The 21,060-nt window shown below is 36.8% G+C and overlaps 1 protein-coding gene across 1 annotated transcript; it reads left to right on the forward strand.

The window, feature by feature from the left end:
* Positions 1 to 2,040: 2,040 nt before the first annotated feature.
* Positions 2,041 to 20,177, forward strand: LOC103146450 (gamma-enolase). The gene is made up of 13 exons (XM_007564386.2): positions 2,041 to 2,146; positions 10,007 to 10,092; positions 10,360 to 10,455; positions 11,115 to 11,173; positions 12,035 to 12,104; positions 13,176 to 13,309; positions 13,421 to 13,512; positions 13,604 to 13,734; positions 13,825 to 14,022; positions 14,111 to 14,312; positions 16,631 to 16,739; positions 16,988 to 17,046; positions 19,231 to 20,177. Exons 2-13 carry the CDS (start codon positions 10,008 to 10,010, stop codon positions 19,298 to 19,300), a joined length of 1,305 nt encoding a protein of 434 aa, XP_007564448.1. The 5' UTR covers positions 2,041 to 2,146; position 10,007; the 3' UTR covers positions 19,301 to 20,177.
* Positions 20,178 to 21,060: the final 883 nt, after the last annotated feature.

Below are 21,060 nucleotides of genomic sequence, written 5' to 3' on the forward strand. Positions count from 1 at the left end.
GGACAATTTAAAAGAGTTTTAACATGATATGTTTGCTTCTGTCAGATGATCTGGTCTGAATATTCTTCTACTTTATTAGAGAATAGTCCTAAAAAGAGAATATATTCAGTGACCTATGTACAAAAAGTATTTATAGAAGTCAAATGTCAAAGGACCTAACCCTAGCCCAGCTTGGGCAGCTGCTAGATCTCAGTACAAAAGGAGATTCTCCTCAGTGATCTGATCAGATCTAAATCTGTGGCTGTTGTGCTCTGTTAGTGTCAATATGAGCCAAAATCTGAGGAATCTCTGCCACATGTTGAATCTATCCTACATGAAACAGTTCAGAGAACAACACAACAACCTAGATATTAGTAAAGTGTTTCTAATAAAGTGAAGAGTGAGTGAAAGTGAAATGAGCATTCATACCATTTGAGAGCCAGCTGCTCTTTTTGATATTTTTCATGTTAAATGTGTTAATGAAACCACAGAAAGATGTGAAGAGTGATACAGTTGATTTTCACAAGACAACAAAACTGACTAAATGAAGAAACAAAGTTTTTGTCCAACAGTGACGATAACTGAGACTTCACTGTCTGAAGCAAAGTATTTCTAAATTATTACCAAGATGCAGTCTTTCTAACAAAGAAACAAACACAAATGCACTTTAGGGATCATTATTTGACTTTTATTGACATAGGGTAGGGTTAGGTTTAGGTATTTATTGACTAATAAACAGTTTTTTGTAATGCAGAGTTTTGTCGCCTGGCAGTCATTTTAGCTCAGTGTCACATCAAAATGAAGGTCTTCCCAAAAGTCTGGTGCAGAGTTTCATATGTATGCAGCTGTGTATGCGGATCAGTTCTTTCCATATATATTACATTTTATTATTCTAAACAATTTCAAGTTTGAAATCCATAAACAGTTCAGTCATATTTAAATACTGAGACATTCCTTATAGAGTCCACAACTTCTGGAGGCTGCCATCTGGCCTGAAGTTTATTTTTAGGAGGAGCTATGTTTGCTAACGCATTGGGCTGGCTTTGAAAGCCGGCGTTGCATGAAAGTGAAAGAAGGTATTTTTCCTGGGATGTTCTCAGATGAGCTTAGAGATTATTCTGGGTTCATAATCAAAAAGGAATGAAAACAAATACTAAAAGATGAATAAACATGTTATTTTTTGCATAGACTTATAACTTGTAAATATATGCATTGTAGCTGTATCTAACATGCAGTAGTTCAAGCCTTCCACCTGTTATTTAAGTTTAGAGACGCAAAGTACTGAAAGTGGGTTCTGGATTATATTTTTTGCAAAAGAAACATTAAATTACTGTGAAGCATTCACCTAATTATGAGAAACGCAAAGTAAGACTTCTGGATGGCTTAATAAAACCATACAGTGATGAAAATAACTGTATTTATTATTTTATTCCAGAAGAGGAAGACATATATATTCACTCTTAAAATCACAATGATAAAAAATTTGCATATTTGCATCTTGTTTCTCCCATATTTTTGAGCTCTCACACTATGACCACCTGGATGAAAAATGGGTTAGTTTTATAAATAAAAGGTTGCAGCTGCGCATCCACCAACACAAGGAGAGGAGATGTTGTTTTTTATGATTTTGGAGTTGATGCAGCGACACTGAAAAATCAACCTTTACTCTGACCTTCACCTTCACAATAGGAAGTAAAATTTCTCTAATTCATTCTCAGGGCAGCAGAAACGTATTCATACAGAGGATCATCATGTCTGAGCATGGTGGAGAAGATGGATTATATAACCGCATGCATAGAGACTGAACCCCACTACAGCAGTAGAGAAAGACACTGAGACACTGGGAGACAAGAAGCTGTCCACCCATCATCTATTTTTACCACCACTGTCGGACATCGAGCCTCTGCACCCTGTCCTTATCCTTTCATCCAAACCCTTGGTCCATCTTCTCCTTTTTTAATTAACACTCATCTTCTTCTCTCCATCTCCCTTCTGAGTCATCTCCCCTCCCCCCCCTCTGTCACACATCTCACCCCCTCCTCCTCCCCTCCTGTTTTCCTCCTCTCTCTCTCTCTCTCTCTCTCTCATCGCTCAGCCTCTCCAGTATTTTCTCCATTGCCGTGCAAGGCAGAACACACACACACACTCACACACTCACGGGTGGCAGGTAAAGGCAGGATTTTCGCTGTTTTTTTTTCTCATCCTCTGCTCTATTGGGTTTTGTCATTCTCCATCGCTATTTATTCCTTTTTAGTTTTGATGTGGGCTTCATGCTGCGTAAAGCAGACATAATTCAAAGAAATGCATGCGTGTGTGTGTGTTGTGAGATATTTGAGGTGTCACTGCGTGTCTGTGTGTGTGTTGCAGCTTCATGCATGTTTGGAAAATGGCTGTCAAGTGAATTTTGTGGGTGCAGAGAGAGACATGAGAGTGTACATGTGTGAGCCTCCACGTATGTGCACAGTGTGTGTCTGTGTGTCAGTTTGAGCTCTCAGTATGCTTGAATGTGTCTGATAGGAGAGAAAGGTAGAAGAAAACAATAAGTGTGTGTGCATTTTTGCGCTACTATGTATTTTGCTGTCAAGTGTGTGTTCAGATGTTCTCTTTTCATGTAAGCCGCACAGAAATGTGTGTATGTGTGTTTATGTGGTATGCAGTTTTTTGGTGTTAATGTGTGTCCTTGTGGTTGAAGAGGGATGATTTGTTTATGAGTGTTGTGGCAGCAGAAATAAAGTGTGTGAGGACTAACGCATTCATGTGTGTATGTGTGTGTTAGAAGGTGGTAATGTAGCTCACAGGAAGACTGACCTGAATATCCTCTGACTTTTTGGAAAATGGCTGGTGTTTGCTCATGTGATTCTTGCCTGCAGTGTGTGTGTGTGAATGAGATGGGATCCTGCAGTCAATAATGCCCAGGTCTCTGGTTTCTAATTGTGTTTGAAGATGGGGCAGGAATACATGAGAGTATAGGCATGTCTGAGTCTCAGAGAAATATGCTTGGTTGTATTGAAACACTTCCTAAAGATCATCAATAGATTCAGGAAAAGCTACCAAAAGTTACTTGGTCAATATGTTTATGACAACATGCCTGATTTTGGAAAAGGTAGCCAAACCCATAAAGACAAATTAACATTAGATGGTTATAATGTGAACTTGCGATATTTTTAGTGTGATAAGGAAAAATATGTCTAGACATATACACTAAATGCTAGAGAAACACTAGTGGGCCCATTTAATGATAAATGTTGCTCTTGAGCAGAAAATCTTGAAGGAAAATTTCTCTATATTAATTAAAATTAAGATTTTTGAGTGACCTAGTCAAAGCTCAGTAAATTTGCTGTGGATTCAATACCTTTAAGATCCTCCTATGTGGCTAAAAAGAAGAGTAGAAGAAAAAAACCTTGTTGCTACTTATAAACACTTGAATCTTTTTCACACTGGGTTATGTTTGTTTTTATAGCTTTATATTTTAATAAATAACACAATATTTTAAGTACTACTAGTTTTACTAATATTACCTTTGAGAGTACAATTTAAAAAGCAGAATCATAGGGAATCTGGTAACTTTACCTGTAAAGTATGTAGATATGTACTCTAGGAATATGTTTGAGAAAAATATGACTCTGCATGTATTTGATTTTTTATTTCACAAATGCAGAAAAGTGTTTCAGTCAAAACCGTATTTTAAAGCATCAGTAATCAGAAGGGGGAAAACATCAGCACAGGTTGGTGCAGAAATATCTGTTCTTCAAGTTTGGTCATTGTGTAGATTATAGATCTGAGCAGACATGATCAGATGTTTTAAAAAACAGTGAACTATTCCTTTACTTTGATCCAGCTTGGGAGCTAGTAAAATGTGTGATCTTGTTTTCAAGGCAGTCAGACATATAAACTATGTCAACAATGGTCTGTGGGTTCAGTACATTTTTCTAATGTTATACATCAAAATTATGGCCTGCTGTTCAATAAACAAACCATTTTGAAAATGCTTAGCTAATGCACACTGATCTGGATGACATCTGGAAAGTTTAGCTCTATTATAGCTAACCGTAGTAAACAACTGTTTCTTCAGTCATGTAGCATGAAAAATTGTAGATTTTTATCATGTTTCTCTGGTTCTTCTATGTTATTTCCACATGACTGCAGTTAGTTTACTGATATGATTTGGGCTTTGCCTCTTCTCTACCACAGCTAAATCGCAGCTGGTTGCAGAGATGCACCATCTGTTTTTTTTTATTTCAACAAATTAGTCCTTAGTGACATAAATTTGTTGGATGAAAACAAGCATTACTGGCATCGGGTTAGAGAAATTTATATTTTTACCTTCTGCTGATGACCGAACTGTTTTGTAAAAAGCAGGTAGAGACCTGTTCATAGTTATTGACACATCTGGAAAACACAGCCTGTGTAAAACCGCTTCATTAAATAGTAATAATGAACAGAAAATATATTCTAAATTTAGATTTTATCAAGTAGAAATCATGTAAGAAAGTAGAACCTATGATTAATGTTAATTTACTCAGCTAGGACAATAATCATGTTAAAAATTGTTTAATTGAATCATTAGTGACATTCTGGTGACCATAATAAGTCTTAAAACGATGAATACAGATGATTATTTTCCTTAGCCAGTCTTCATGTTTATCTTCATTTGTGACAGTCAGATATAGAAATAGTACTAATTATAGTATTTAGTAGTATAAATAAAACCCCTTACATCTATTTATGTCAATATATATACGTACATAGTTGTGTGTTTGTGCATGTGTGTTCATGTGCCATATGCCACAGTTCTGTTGCCCATTTTCTTCTCCTCTCCCTCTCTACATTCCTCCATCTCTCCACTCTTCTCCAGCCATATATGGTCATTTAATTATTTATCCATGTCTTTGTTCTTCTTGTGATCCTTCCATTTCTGCCTCACTCTGGCTCATTTCCTCTTCCTCTCTATTTTGTCCTTCGTCATTCCCTCCCTCCCTCTCTCCTTCCTGCTGGCCATTCCCATTCCCAGGGAAACTCTTCCTTTCGTTTTGACAAAGCCATGTTTCAGCACTCATTTCCTGCTGATTTTTTTAATCCCCTGCATCCAAATTTTTTATTTTAGCTGTCTCATTTCCCACATGCTCCTGGTCTTGACAAGTACAACATTGATTAATTACTATTTTGAATTGAAAAGCTAGATGTTCTGCATTTTTTCTGGAAGAAACCACAAAACATAAAACATTTAAGTAGGAAGTGATGTAATAAAATGTGAACCAATCAAGAATTCAGCACAGCTTTGCGTTTGTTTTATTTGATCAAATGGTCTTCATGCATTCTCCACTTGTGTTTTATTGCATTACTCTTTATTAAATTGTTCCAGTTAATATTAACCAGCTGTTAATCTGAACATCTTAAAAGACTTGAATAAATTGAATAGCTGTGGGGCTGAGATGTCTGAACCCTGTCGCTCTTTTTAAATACATAGCAAAATACCCAATCATTTTCTTTGCTGGCTTTTAACAATACTGCACAATACTTTATCTTTTAAAGTGAAATAAAAGATGTTTGGAAAAAGATGAATGGAGATTATTACTCTATTAGAAATGAACCAAAAAAATAAACCATCTTATGATACAGATTTGGTAAAATCTAACAAATTATGATTATTTAATTAATATCCTTGAGCACATTCATCATTTCAACAGCCAGTTGCTCATGTCAGGTGAATGCTCACACAGTACTGAGCCTGGTTTGTCTAGAGGTTGTTTAATGTTAATAAAACGGAGTTGTCGCCACTTGCTTGCTCGGAGGTAACAAGCAATTGCTGCAAAGTTGGTCACTTGATGCAATTGGCTGGGCTTCGTTAGATGTACCTTTATGTATCAACATTACATGAGCAACCTAATTTGACTGTACTGTTATACAGTTCAGATTGGATTGTACTGCAAGATTGGATCTTAGTCTTATGTCAAAATCTGATTTAATCCAAACCATCTTTGGGGTTCAAAAAGTTGGTCAAACAAATTAAGAAATCTCTTATTTGTGGCACTTGTGTGCCGAAAAATATCTTGCAGACATCAGAGGTGACTGATGTCTGAAACAGAGGCTTAAGCAAACACCAGACTGTAACAGATCAAAAGAAGATCTTAAATCTTTGTTTTTACAGTGAAATTCAGGAGGTGGGGTCAGAGTTTGGTGTGAACTACCTGCATCTTTGCTGTCAATTGAAACATAATTACATTGTTCTTTTTATTGTTGTTGTACTTGATACTAGTAGTATTATTTTAACCACGTCTACAATATCTTTGCCTCTTTTACTAAGTCTTCCTTGCAGATAGATATTGTTGCTATTCCTATCCTCCCCTTATTTATTTGAACTAATCACCTCCGTATCACTCCATCCCTGCTTCACCCACTTGTGTTGGGCTACATGGAGTTTTTTTCTCCATCCGATCAGTGCTGGTATCTTTTCTGCTGAGCACTGCAGTCTCTGTTAGGTGTGGTTTGATGCGTTCGTGAGTGTCCTCCCTCCCTCTCTGCTGCTGCTGCTGCTGCTGTAGAGCTTACGTAACACACAGCAACGTGTACAAACAGCAAAGAGTGAGAGACACAGGGGGGATGTGGAAAAAAAGGAGAAAGAAAGAAGGATGGAAAAAAGACTGAGATAAGATTGATTAGGCAATAACCTCATTGAGAATTATGACAGATTAGGAGGAGAGAACATGTGTTCATGTATATTAGATGGTGCAAATTGCAGCAGGATGCCAGAGATGTTAATGCATGCATGACTGACTCAGTACCAGTGGAATTATGCATTCTTCAGAGCGTAGAGTTTAAACTTCATTTAGATGCATGTTATACTTAAATTGCATGCAAAAGAAGAGGTAATAAATGTAAGTAAACAAGATGAAAACACACTTATGAGCAATTTCTGCACAATTTAAATATATGAAAGTTGTTCAGCTGAGCCTTTGGTTTTTTTGGTGTTTATCGCCATCTGAAAGTTATTAATCAAGCAGATCATTTATTAGGAAATGCAAAGTCTCTTTGTTGATATCTCATGCAGTGCTGCTCCACCCTTAGGTGGAACTGTTTGGGAAGACTCTGCAATACGGCAGGGTGGGGCCTCAGAGGATCACCGAAAACGAACAGAGAACCAGTATCCATAAAATTAATGATTGCCTGTAGAGAAAATCCACCCACACATCAATTACTTTCACTCCTGACCAAGCGGATTCTGAAGGCACCTTCTCTGCCTTTTTCTTCAGCTGAGCACCATTTACACTTTTCACTCATTTCCCTGACCTGTTCAAGCGCTGTGACTTACAGTAGGTGAATGAGAAAGAATTTTTAGGCTGTCATGACTGCACTTAACCGTCAGCAGAAAGCTTTAGAAGAGATTTTAAAACTGGAGTTAAATTTATTTAAGTGCTTTAAAGACTTCAATAAAGTGGATAGTTGAGAGGGCAAGAGGCACTTTGTTAGGGTGAACAAATTAATGTTACCAGAGAAAGGTTTTATATGTGAAATAAGTAGGAATGAGCAATACAATCACATTAAATAGAGTTTAATATTATCAGGAAGTTTTTGCTTGAATTTAAGCTGATTAAGGAAAATAACAATGTGCTTCAAAACATAAATTCTAGATTTGGCTCATGCAAAAATGTACAAGTTAAAAAAAATGCTTTAATATTTTTCAGGTGATCCAAAAAGTATTCTAAAAATTGCCTATTTGATCATAAAAATAAAAGTATATTGAGTCATAAAAGATTAAAGAAAACTAAAGCAAGATTCCGTATTGCTACATTAAGATATTAATAATGTGAACCAAATTAGAGTTTATTTTGAGCATATATTTGTCCTATTTGAAGAGTTAAGGTCGGGAGTTTGCTTTTAATTGTCAGTTATGAAAAAATTGCATCTCATTACATCGTGTCCAAGTTTCTGCCATTTGATCCAAACTTATTTTGATGAAAGGAAATTAGCTAGTATGTCCAGAGAGAACCCAAGCCAGCAAATGGACACTTTTAGGATAAACTTAAATATTTAGTTGACCACATGGAAAGTGTCAGGAATATTTTATGGTCAAATATTTGATTGTTTGGCCAAAATGAGAAGACGTATGAGTGAAAAGAGAAAAGGATTGGACCATGTTTTTGATTCTCCATCTTTCTGTCGGTGCAATTGAAAAGTACAGCTTCGGTGCCAGGCTTCTGCAAGCTACCAGCCAAATTTAGCTCACAGATCGATAAAGTATTCATACAGCAAAGAGGGACAAGAGCAGCATAAAAGGACTTTTTTGACATATTGCCGCAGTTACAGTTCTACGTGTTTGGAATATCAATGGGCAAACACCCACGGAGGAGAGCACAGATAATCAAAGAGAAATGGCATTGAAGGTACAGGTTCCATTAATGTAGCAGGTTTTTGTAGGCTAAGAATTTCATGGCAGTACAAAAAAATTAAAAAGCATCATCAAAGAGAATTAATGCATTTTTAATCCTGATATGTAAGGCAGTTCAGTCTGTCACACAGAAGCTGCTCCTTTCATGTTATACTTTAAAGTGAATGTTAGAATTGTAGGTAAAGTGACAAGAAGTGATTCTGGACGAAAGCAGAGAAAGAAAAGGCCAGCTAGGAGGTCAATCTAACTTCTTCAATTTTCTCAAGTGTTCTCTCTCATCTCTCAACAGAAAAAAAACAAACTGTTATGTTCGATTTGACTCAGAAGTTAGCGCTCTGATCTAGTAATGCTGTCGCACCCTAGAAGGGCACCCTTTTGGCTCCTAACAGAGCCAATAGGGAAATATTTATCTTCATTTTAAGGATTCAAATGGTAGAACAACATGTGCACAAGTAGATTGTACAATTTTTCTTGCACTGTTTTCTGCAACTTGCTCTAGTTTGTGCAATCCAAGACAGCCATCTTGGATTCTACTCAATGACACAACTTTCTGTCATTGTCCTGTCGCTCCAAGAAAGCTACATTAGCTAGCTAACATCAAGTTTTGTCCTTTGATTTCTTTTTCTTTCTATTTTTTAAACTATCTTCTCTTCTGAAAAATATTTACAGTAAAATCTTTTTCATTTACTATGCTGAGCTCTGTTGTCACGTTGCTAAAAATAAACCTTTTCTGCTGCAAACAGAACTGGCTAAGTGCATTAAAGATCTAAATCAAGAAAAGTCTTGGATAAAATATGCATAAACAGCAAACACTGATGAATGGTCTGGCTTTAAATTGTATTGCATTGCACTATATTGCAAGTCTTGCATGAAGATTTTGTTGGATTTTTGAGAGAGATGTGCACTGATGCTGTGACCTATTTAGATGAAAGCTCTAGTGGCTGAGCTGTTTTTCCAAGGGTGTAGACTGGCACCACATGATGCATCTAGAATGCATTTGTGCTGCAAGAGTTTCCAAGATCTCTCTCCTGGGATGCAAAAAGCTGAAGAAGTAAACAGGTTCAGCATAAACGTAAAGATACTGTATGCCGTGTTCTGTGTTTCTTGAAATTATGCAGACCATTATAAGGATAACGTATCACTAAAAACAATTTAGATGCTTTTATGATGCATATTTTTAACTGTAATTACTGTTAAATGTATTATTGATTCAATGTAGAACATTGCTATATTGAATTCTCACAGACATTCAGTTCATGTACCAAATTCATTTGCTTTTAAATAAAAAACTGCAAGCTGTAAATTCATATGGTCGTAATCTGTTACATTTCCCAAACAACACACAAAACAAATCCGTTGACTTATTACAGAAACAAAATATTAAATAAATAAATACATAGATAATTCTACTCAAACTTCAAAACATAGCTTGACAAAGAAGATCAGTCTTTCTTGATTTATCACACTAATGTTTCAGTATCTGATCTGCCTCATGCATGTGGTCAAAATGCCACAACTTTCTTTTACAGCTGCAGTTTTTACTTGTTTGCATTCATTTGAAATAATTTTTACTGCCTTGAGTTACAGTCCGTTTATGACTGATAACGCCAGTCAGTCTCTTTTGCTCTGTTTGACCCTCAGGATGTCGATCGTCAGCATCGTTGCCAGGGAGATCCTGGACTCCAGGGGAAACCCCACTGTGGAAGTGGATCTTCGCACAGAAAAAGGTTCTTTGACTTTGAGAAACAAAATGAAAATAATGTATCTGATTTAGTTGCCAACAGCATAATCAATTCAACTATGACAAAGTGACTAAAATAAAATATCAATAAATGCTTGAAGTTTGGGAAAAGATACAAGGACATTCTCAAGATTATGGGTATTCAGAGGAGAGGCTGTACCGAATATTTATTTTCTGTCTGATATGCCTATTGATTTGAGCATTTTCCATAACATTTAATCATTTTAAAGGCATTTTTTCATCTGTTTCTCAGGTCTATTCAGGGCTGCAGTGCCCAGTGGGGCTTCCACAGGGATCTACGAGGCTCTGGAGCTCCGAGATGGCGATAAAAGCCGTTTCAAGGGAAAAGGTAACAAGACAAATCAGCTGGGCATCTATATTTAATTACTGTCAACAAAAACTTAGAGCTGCATAAAGTAATTCAACATTCAGATTTAAGAAATTCGTAAAGCTTCAGCAGAGACCTTGTATCTCATATGTGTTGGAATTTTGAATTCTGTGTTTTTACATCATTGGAAGAAAACTATATTAGCATTTAATGTTAATGTAAATAGAGCATTGTGATAATTGTTTTAGTCAAAGTTATTTTCTTTCATACAATGAAAATTATTGCTTAATTAATTCTACTCTTTAATTGAAGTTTTATAAATGCATTTCTTTTGTCTTTCCACAGTCTCCATAAAGTCTCCAATCATTTAAAAAATTTAGTTCTAGTGACTTTACTAGAAAATAAAAAGTAGTATTTGTCCATATCATATAAAAAAACCAACAAAAAACAAACAAACAAAACGACACTTTTTCAGTTTGAATTGTCTTCAGAAAATCGTTGTTTTGTGTTTGACTGAGCAAGATAATTTCAAGATTCTTCTGCTTTGGGTTCCTCACAAAAATTGGCTTTAAACTGATGTGAAGAGTCTGTGTTCCACTTTATTTATCCCAACATTAATTTCTTGATTTTCCCTTATTATTATTCTGTAAAAATCTTTTTTTCTCCATTTTGTGCTGTAGGTGTTTTGAAGGCAGTTGGACACATCAATGATACTCTGGCGCCAGCCCTCATAGCCTCTGTAAGCCATCAAAACATTTTTATACTCAGTAGAAATAATATTCATTCACAGCGAACCTAAAGCTCTCAAGGTTCAAATGTAGAAACATATGATCCAATGTGAAGGCAACTGACACATTTCTTAGAAATTATGGGTATGTCAAAGATAGTTTTTGGAAATGTAATAATTTCCTCTTTGAAGAACATTTAAACTTTTGAGGAGGTAATGATTGAAAATGTATGGGTCTTACATTGGAGACAACTGGATGAACTGAGTGAAGAGAGTAAGAATGGAGAACAGTGACAGTAAAGAATGGCAACTGTGCTGCAAAATTGAAGATAATGATATCATTAGAGTTAGAGGAATTGTGATTTCGGTACATTTTTGATACCAGAAGTAATGCAAAATGAATAATTTCCTTCACATAAAAACTTGTTCTATTTCCTCATTCTTACAAAGTTTTAGGCTCTTAACCTGCTTCATTACTAAGTGAAGTAAATTTAATGCATTTACATAGCATTAACTTAAAAACGTAATACTACTTCCAATTTTTTGCCAAAACACAAACATATCAAATTCATGCACATTTGGATGCAGTCCAGTATTGGAATTATTTACAATATGGGAAAAGTACAAACAAGTCAAAAGTTTAACAATTCAGCCAAGTTAAGAATAAAAAGTAATAAAAAAACAAAAAACAAAAAACAAATAGGTGATTTTTAACAGATTAAAGTGGTTTCGGTTTAAATCCCACATAAAGTTCTGAATTACCTAAAAAAAAATTGAACTAATTTAAGCAACAACTGTGCAGAGGGAGTGGCTTGTAAAGTCTATAACTTTGAGATGCAGTTTTGTTGACAAAGTTTCCTTTGCTGTCTGCAGGGCATCAGTGTGGTGGAGCAGGAGCAGTTGGACAACACGATGATTGAAATGGATGGCACAGAAAACAAATGTGAGTCAAAACACGACAGGATGACTTATACCACACCATCAGCTTGTACCAGCCAGCTGGAACTCTCTCATGTTCAGCAGCTCGCACATATTTTAAAAACTGTTTGCACCAAAGGCTCATTTGTCACAGAGTCCTTTGCAGAGCAATAAGCTGCATAAATACAGACGGCAACAAGACAGAATAGATTGCTTTGGCTCGGAGAACACCAACTCACATGTTTGATGAATAAATGCACTCTGGATTAATTTCATCTTCCTAACAGGACAAGTAATCATTTCTGGAAGCACAGCCAACAGCCATGAAAATGGGCTGTAGGAAAAAATTAATATTAGTAGGTACAATAAACCTGACAAAATTAATCAGTGGGAAATAATTGGCAGAGAATGACAGAGAAGGATTTAGCTTATTTAAGTTCTACGATAGCAATAAATACCAAAAGCTAACTTTACCGGATAAATAATTATATTTCTGATTACTTTGCCTTTATTATATCCTAAGTTACAAAAATGTAAGCAAACATATTTATGCTTTTTAAAATATAAATTCAGGCACCATTGTCTTGTTAGTCAGTTACGATTCATAGAAACAGCGAATAGACATTAACTTTCAGTTTTTAAACTTTAAACCAAATCAATTTTATTCAGAAAAAATTCACGTTTAAATCCCAAGCCTTGTTTTGTCAACTTCTACAGAACAGTTGTATAATAAAAGACACATAATAACAAATAAAAATTAATTTTCTCATTAGTAGCTGACTTAACCGTTAGCAGCTGTTAATCTAAACTGCTAACTCACATCCTCAATACTAAATATTCCATTTTGTGCCATATTTTTAAAAAATAAAACCTTTTGTGCTCCCCCAAAACAAAAATCTGTTCCAATGTCAAAACAACATGAAAGCCTAAAAATATAAATTAGCAAAAGTTCTTATGCCTGAAATATCTGACAATATATGACGTATTAAAAGTAAAAAGATGTAAACTTAACATTGTTATTCTTTCAAAAGTAAAGTTTTGCAAGACGTTTTGATACTTACTCCTGTCTTTTCCAATCACCTGGCTTGTCAAACAGCTAAGTTTGGAGCCAATGCCATTTTGGGAGTATCCCTCGCCATCTGTAAAGCCGGTGCAGCAGAGAAGGACGTCCCTTTGTACCGCCACATAGCCGACTTAGCTGGAAACACCGAGCTTGTGCTGCCGGTTCCTGTAGGTCTCAATCACACTATACAGTGTCTACAACAGTCGGATGAAAGTATTTCAACTTAAAATGTTAATTTAACTTGATTTTAAAAGCCATTTTGTCTTTTGTCCTGTCAGGCCTTTAATGTGATAAATGGAGGATCTCATGCAGGAAACAAACTTGCCATGCAGGAGTTCATGGTTCTGCCTGTTGGGGCCGAGTCTTTCAAGTAAGAAATGCGCTTTGCTTTTTGTCATCCATTTTGGTTTGTTGTCTATCAGAATGTTTTCATCTTCCTGTTCCTGTGGTTTGGTTTTCAGGGAGGCCCTGAGGATAGGATCCGAGCTCTACCACACACTGAAGGGCGTGATTCATGAGAAATATGGCCAGGATGCTATTAACGTTGGAGATGAAGGGGGATTTGCTCCAAACATCCTGGAGAACAGTGAAGGTGAGGATGGAAATGTAGTTGAAAATAAGGTCATTCTGCTTTTAAGCATTAGTGTCTTGATGTTTTTATAATGTCTCATTCGATTCTCAGCCCTGGACTTGCTGCAGACTGCCATTGAGAAAGCAGGCTTCACCGATAAGGTCGTAGTCGGGATGGACGTGGCTGCCTCTGAGTTTTACCGTGAGGGGAAGTACGATCTGGACTTCAAATCCCCTCCGGATTCATCCCGACACATCAGCGGAGAAGAGCTGGCTGACATCTACCAAAGCTTTGTCAATAATTACCCAGGTGCAGCGCTTTCTGTTTGATAAATAAAATACAAAATCCTTTTTTGTTTTCTTTACAGACTAAATCATCTCTCCCCGTTTCCTCCCAGTGGTCTCCATCGAGGATCCGTTTGACCAGGATGACTGGGAGGCCTGGTCCCGTCTGACGGCCCAGGTGGGGATTCAGGTTGTTGGAGACGACTTGACTGTGACCAACCCAAAAAGGATAGAGAAAGCTGCCGAGGAGCGAGCCTGCAACTGCCTGCTGCTCAAAGTCAACCAGATCGGCTCCGTCACCGAAGCTATACAGGCGTACGTCTGCTTTTTAAAAATTATTTAACTGTTTTCTTGTTGTTTTTCTTTGTGGAGAGTGGTGAAATATCTCTTCATAGAGTAACTTTTTCTTCAATTCGTAGGAAAGTAACAGAATCTACAAATATTTACCGTATTTAATTCGTAAGACTTTTGTGTTTTTATATTGCGGCTTTTAAAAGGGGGCATAAAAGCAAAGACTGGACCAACAATATGTAACAGATGGAGCCAACAATGAAAACATGTCAGCTTATCTACTGAGGTGATGGTGGAGATTTATGGGATTCAGGTGAGCTTAATCAGGGGGATTGGCAACAGCTGTTCCAAGTTAGAGCTGAACAAGACACAGAAGGACCTACAAACCAAAAGGGAAAAAGTCTAATACGAACAAACGAGGACAAGCCGAAATGCACAGACAGAAGAACACAAAAAAGAAAAAAAAAAAACACACATGAATGAACTGAATAAAACCATGTTGTGTATGTAAACCAAAACCCAAACACCTAAAGATCATGACACTCTGTTTTATGTGCAGAATGAAAACAGATGTTTCTTAGCCATTGATTTATTGAATGCTTGCAGGTTTGCTGCACTTGTCATAGCTGCTCTAATGAAATAAACAAGTTTAATTGATGGGTAATTAGCAGGCTTTTGCTGAACTGCAGTTATCTGAATCAGGTGTGCAAAAGGAGAGAAACATCAAAAACATGCAGGACTACGTCTTAAGGATCTGGGTTGGAAAACACTGCATTAGGACATGGTTATGTATGTATTTGTTACTTTTTAGTTTGTGTAAGGCTTCAAGGACTCAATAATTAGCCAATATTTAGATTTCAAGTAATGTACTAGACAGATTTGGACAAATTTGTGGGTCTGTTGGTAATAATGTGTAAAAAGTCAAGCATAAATATACATTTTATTGCTGCAGAGCAATCGTAAAGATCCCAGATCTGCCTTTTAATTTGAATACTTTTATGCAGTATTTATGCAAATAGACTTGAGACATGCAACCTGAACTCACTCTTCTGTGAAATGAAAAGGAACAAACAGAAGCACCTTATGGAGGCTCCGTCCTTGTTGAGTCATAAAGGTTTCTGTGTCGTCTCATCAATCAGTCCTGCAAACATACTCAGTTAGTCAGGTCGCCGTCAGCAGTGCCAATCTTGTGATAATAATGAGAAATCAGAAACACAAACATAATTAAAGCATTTATTTTCTGCTCATTTAAATTATTCCTCAAGGTGGGATTGATGTTTTCTTTGTTTCATTTTAACCGCCTTCAAACAGTAGCATGCACTCTTCCTCTGACTGTGTGTGTCATTAATCTGAGGCCTGACATAACGTCACTCAGCCTTATGAAACTATCAATCATTGAGTCCAGCAGCAGGAGAGAAGAGGGTGTGAGGAAGATTAAATGACAAACAGAGCCAATGACACTATTAGTGATGTATTGGCTCCATCTCCTAAAAAAATCGCCCTGCATCATTAATCTGATATATTTAATGGCTCAGCTGGCAGAGTGGAAATCCTGAGAAGCCTGGAGCTTCAGAGGACGTCTTAATTTTTATGTTGTTAACTTGTCAGATGACCTGCGGCTACAAATGAATCATAATGTGATTAATGCACTCGCCCAATTAAAGAGGGTAATATATGCAATACTGCAGTTATGAGGGGAGAGAAAAGATGAATTTTGTGTGCTGAAGACTTTGAATTTCTCACTATTTTACATGAAGGCAATGAAATATTTCAACGGTGAAACAACAATTGCACTAAAGTCAGGGGTCATATAAATAATATATGTGTGTCAAGTGCAAACTTTTACATTTAAGAGATTTTCATATTGAATACATGGATAACATAGAAGACTGGATTTAGTCTTTTTTGATATAAGAGTTGTTTTGTTTGCTTTTAGAAAAGGAAATACAAGTCAACAGATTTTTAATTCCTTTATATTTAGAAAGTTAAGAAAGTTTCACTATAGGTTTTAGCACCTATGCTGCAGAATTTATATCGAGGGAGTAAAATATATGTTAAGAATGCTTAAATTATTCTTAGCTCTCTTTTTTATTTTGTAGAAGTTCATGCTTCTTTTTAAGATCGCAAAACAGAACATGTTTCTTTCTTTTTTTTTTTTTTTAACTAAAATGTCCCAAGTAACTCCTGATGTTCCCTTGTTTGAATAGTACCTGCACACTACTTTGAGAGTAAATGACATGCTGCAGGGCGCAGTAGCACAACCTGCTCAAATGTTGAGATGCCACAGTATTTATTACCATGAAAATTAGGTTGTGATGTAAACTATTGGCTCTTCCTTTCAGATGCAAGCTGGCTCAGGCCAATGGCTGGGGAGTGATGGTCAGCCATCGCTCAGGGGAGACAGAGGACACCTTTATCGCCGACCTGGTGGTAGGACTCTGTACTGGACAGGTGAGGACTTCTCTGCTCTAACAAAGTATTTGTGTAAATCTGACAAAATAACACACTGCTAGGCTAACTCAAAGCAGAGTAATAAATCGACAGGTTTGTGCAGTGACTTGATAAACTGCAGCTTTTTCAATCTGTGCATTTAAATCTCCGTCTCTGACTCACCAAAGGTTTAATTTGGTCTTATCCAGCTTTATTTACACCTTATTTTGGTGTGTCCATAACTTACCGAACTTCTTTCTCTATTGCAGATTAAGACTGGCGCCCCTTGCAGATCTGAGCGACTTGCTAAATACAACCAGCTCATGAGGTCAGTAGGTTGCAGAGGCTCAACTCTACCATTCACACATTTTAGGTGTCCCATAAGGCTTTACTGACCATAATTTGAGCTGTTATCATTTAGTGTCAATGTTCTTTGACAGTGGGACTGAACTTAGTGTCACACAATAACAGTTCTCCAATGGCCTTCTTGGAAAAAGTCAAATTTTTTGTGTCTTGATTGGGAAACAAAATGTAATAATTTTTTTCTTTGAAGATGTCAAACCTCACCCACAAAGATATAAATAATAATTCTAGATGGGTGAGAAAATAGATTAATTGTATGGAAAGTTGCCATATGCAGAGCTATCAGTTTCAACACATTTTTCAGTTTTTATTCTATTATGCCTAAACTTTTTTTCAGCAATCCTGCAGTTCTAAGTCACCTTTCAGCCTAAATCAAATCAGGCACAGCAGCAGCTCTGCAGAGCCACTTCTCCTTAGGTGCCTGCTCTATTTTAGTACTTAGAGTCCGAGCTAATTGACGTGACAGTCGACGGCATCGCTGGTGTCACCCCATGCATCCGAACCAGTCAGCGGCTGGAAGGAGCAGGGACAGTAGGAGGAGGAGGGATCGGCTCAGCGATTTAATCTCATTGGGTTGCTGTGGAAGCACATGGGAGAGGTGGAGGCTGGAAAGACTTAGAGTGGTATTAACCAGGTAGAAATGCTAATCTGTGCAGTTGAGCAAGAAAACGCTGGTGAAAAGTTTGACTTGTCTAAATCAAACTCATGTCAATATCATGAAATGTTAAAAAAACAATATTTATTTTTCTTCCACCAAATAACTGCAACAATAAGAGAGCATGTCATTTAGGCAACCAAGATCTGCCTTGATCATCATGAGCCAGGAAATTACAACAAATAAATATAAAGTTTCCTAAACAAGACAACTTTCACAGTAAGAGCAATTACTAAATGGGAGTTATGGGACTGGAAATGTGGCAGATAACGCTGGGCTGGTAAGGTGAAGGAAGAAACAATAAAACGCTCATCTTTGTGGGTCACAAAATCTCCATAGCAACTAGCAGCAGTTTTTACACACTTACAGGTTGGTTGTAAGATATTCCGAAAAAAGCATTTTTTGACTTATCAGCAAAAATACAAATGCTTGCAGTTTTTCAAGCGTTAACAAGAGATGGAACTATGTGACTTATGCCCAGTGTATGGTGGATATTTTTTTTGATTGTTTGGCATCTTGAACTTTAAATTATAAGGATATTCTCAGAACTTTGACTGCAGAAGCTTGTTGTGACTTTTCTTAACTAAGGTGCATCTTTTTTTTTTTTTGATTCTCTTGTCACTCTGTTTGGTTTACCTCTACTGTCTTACCCTGTTTGATGGCAAATGAAAAATTTGGGATTCTCAGGTATGTTTGATGACATGAACTCTCAGTCTCCTTATCATCAGGTATTTAAATTGTCTGTTTTTGATTGGTAATGAAGTTAAAAAATATAAATATCAGAATATTTTTGAAAGGTTAGGATAAGCTTATGGCTACACAAAATATATTCATTAAATTTTACAGACAAAATCATTCTTGGATAATGAGATTTCATTCTTTTCAGTTCTGCCTATTTTAAGCTCCTTTCAGAATGAGCTGTTTTACTGCCTCTTGTCACTTTAACTCCAAATAAACTGTTGCTGGACATGACCCACAACTCAACATTTACACGCATGTGAAAATGGCTGCAAACATGTGCACAATTATTTAAAAGCACTTTTTTGAAAAGCAAAGTAGAACCTTCTGCACAACCAAGAAGAATGTAGCAAATGGTTTCAAAATACTCGAGTTTTCCAGCAGCCATTGTACAGTGCATAATGCGGTAAAATCAGATGACAAGGTGACAGGCTGGGCTTCACTTGGGTTGCTAGGTGACAGGTTGGGCTTCACTTGGATTGTTAGGTGACAGGTAGTGGCTACTGATTGTGACTTAACATTCAGAAGTCTTTTGAAACTGGTCATTTTTCAGACACCAAAAAAAACATGAACTCACTCATTGCCATAAGTCGGATTGGAGGGTTTTTTAAGGACAGTGGTTGATTTTAGAAGCAGCACAGACCCAAATGGAAGTACAAAAACATGCAAAATATGAATTTTGCATAAAAGACCCCTTTCATTCATCAAAATAGAAAAAAATTGTAACACACAGACTTGTGCCTCTGTTTTTTTCAGGATCGAGGAGGAGCTGGGCGACCAGGCTCGCTTCGCCGGCCATAACTTCAGGAACCCAAGCGTCCTGTGAAACCAGCTGACAGACGAGAATGACTCACACACTCAACGCACGCAAAATGCCCACGCAAACTGACACAAACGACTAACAAGGAATGAGCCATGTACAAAGAACGATCACTCAAATTCAGGAAAAATACAATTGCAAAAGAGCTAAGCAAAAGAAATGAATCAATTATGCACTAGACTTAAAAGAAGGGAGGTGATGCCGTTTGTAGACACACAGACACACATGCACACAGTCGCAACACCTGAAAATGCACATGCAGGGGAATACTTTAAAGAAAACCCTAGAATCTATAAGCCAGACATGCACTGTTACTGTAGGAATAGTTCATGTACACCCAGGAGGCAGGCCTGCAAAGATAACAATTATTGTTGTAAAAAACCAGAGATGAAAAAGTAGAAATTCTGTAGAATAATATAGTCTGAAGCACGCAACTGAAAGAGATGAAAAAGTCAAACTTTTAAGACCAAACGAGGATGATGCAGATGTAGGAACTGAGTGAAAGCAACAATAAAACAATAAAGAGCACTCCAACACCAAAACACACACACACACACTCTCTCAGCTGTGTCTCTCTCTCACCTGGACACTCAAGAACCTGCACTCTTCCCAGCTCTATCCTCCTCCCTTTTTCCTCTCTCTATATTTTACTCTCCTTCTCGTTGTGTCTGTGTCTCAGTTTTAACTGTTCTGGTTTTCTTCTCAACCTTGTGTGAATCTGATTATTTGTCCTTCATGCCTGAAGTCCTGCTTCTGTCCTGAAAGAAAAAAGAAAATCCTTAAAACCCGAGAACCTTTGACCCTTTTGGTTCCCCCGTCCCTTGTTTGTCCATAGAATAGCTGTGTCAAAAAAAGAAGAAAGAGCAATGAAAATAAAAAAAAATTAAAACAATAAAGGAACGCTTGTCAATTAAAATAATGTGAAAATATGTGAAATAAAGATTATGTTCTAAGATTTCAATCAGTTTCTACTCTCTCTGTGTTTGCACTTATCTGAATTTTTCTCCCTAAGTTGATTTTTATAACACCTACTGGATGTATTATGATTACATATTACATATGTGACTTAAAAATATCATTTGAGAACTAAAGGAATATGTTGAAGGCTACAAGTAAATTAAAATCCCAGTAGTTGTTCTGTGATCACTCCAGTTATCTCAGAGTTTTTGTGGAGGAAAATTATAAGATCTAAATACATAAGCATATATAAAAATGCATATACAATTGTCTCACTTTCCAGCTACAGTAGTTAATTAAAAATGTTGCAAAATCTTACACTCAAGTCGCAGATAGCTTGCAGCGTACTTTGAGGAGCTCCACAAGGCTCTGCTTTCCTGCTCTATTCCAGTTCCTGTTCTTCATGTTTGCTTCCAGGGTTCAAACGTTCACAGAACTGCAGTGGTTCTGAAAACGCAACGTCTCTAAAATTTCCCGTTGGGCCGATCTAAAGGCAGTAAAGGTGTTGACAGATTAATTTGCACTCCTACTCATGTGGGCTCAGTTTGATTTACAGCTGTTAATACAAGAACCCCCGCTGCTATCTTCACAGTCATTAGAACAGGCAAAATACTAGTGAGGGTCTGCTGTGTAGGTATGCCTTTTGAAAATCTGTCAAAATATGAAAAAAATCTGCTCAATGTGTGGGACTGGAGAAATGGGAGACAAGAATTTTGAGGATTGCTGCAAAAAGCAACACATTTGCTCATACTAAAAACTACCAATGTGAGACATAAACATGATTTTACCTTCTTGAGAGTTTACAGAGG

Source organism: Poecilia formosa, unplaced genomic scaffold (assembly GCF_000485575.1).
Source record: "Poecilia formosa unplaced genomic scaffold, Poecilia_formosa-5.1.2 Scaffold158, whole genome shotgun sequence".
Taxonomy (NCBI): Eukaryota; Metazoa; Chordata; class Actinopteri; order Cyprinodontiformes; family Poeciliidae; genus Poecilia; species Poecilia formosa.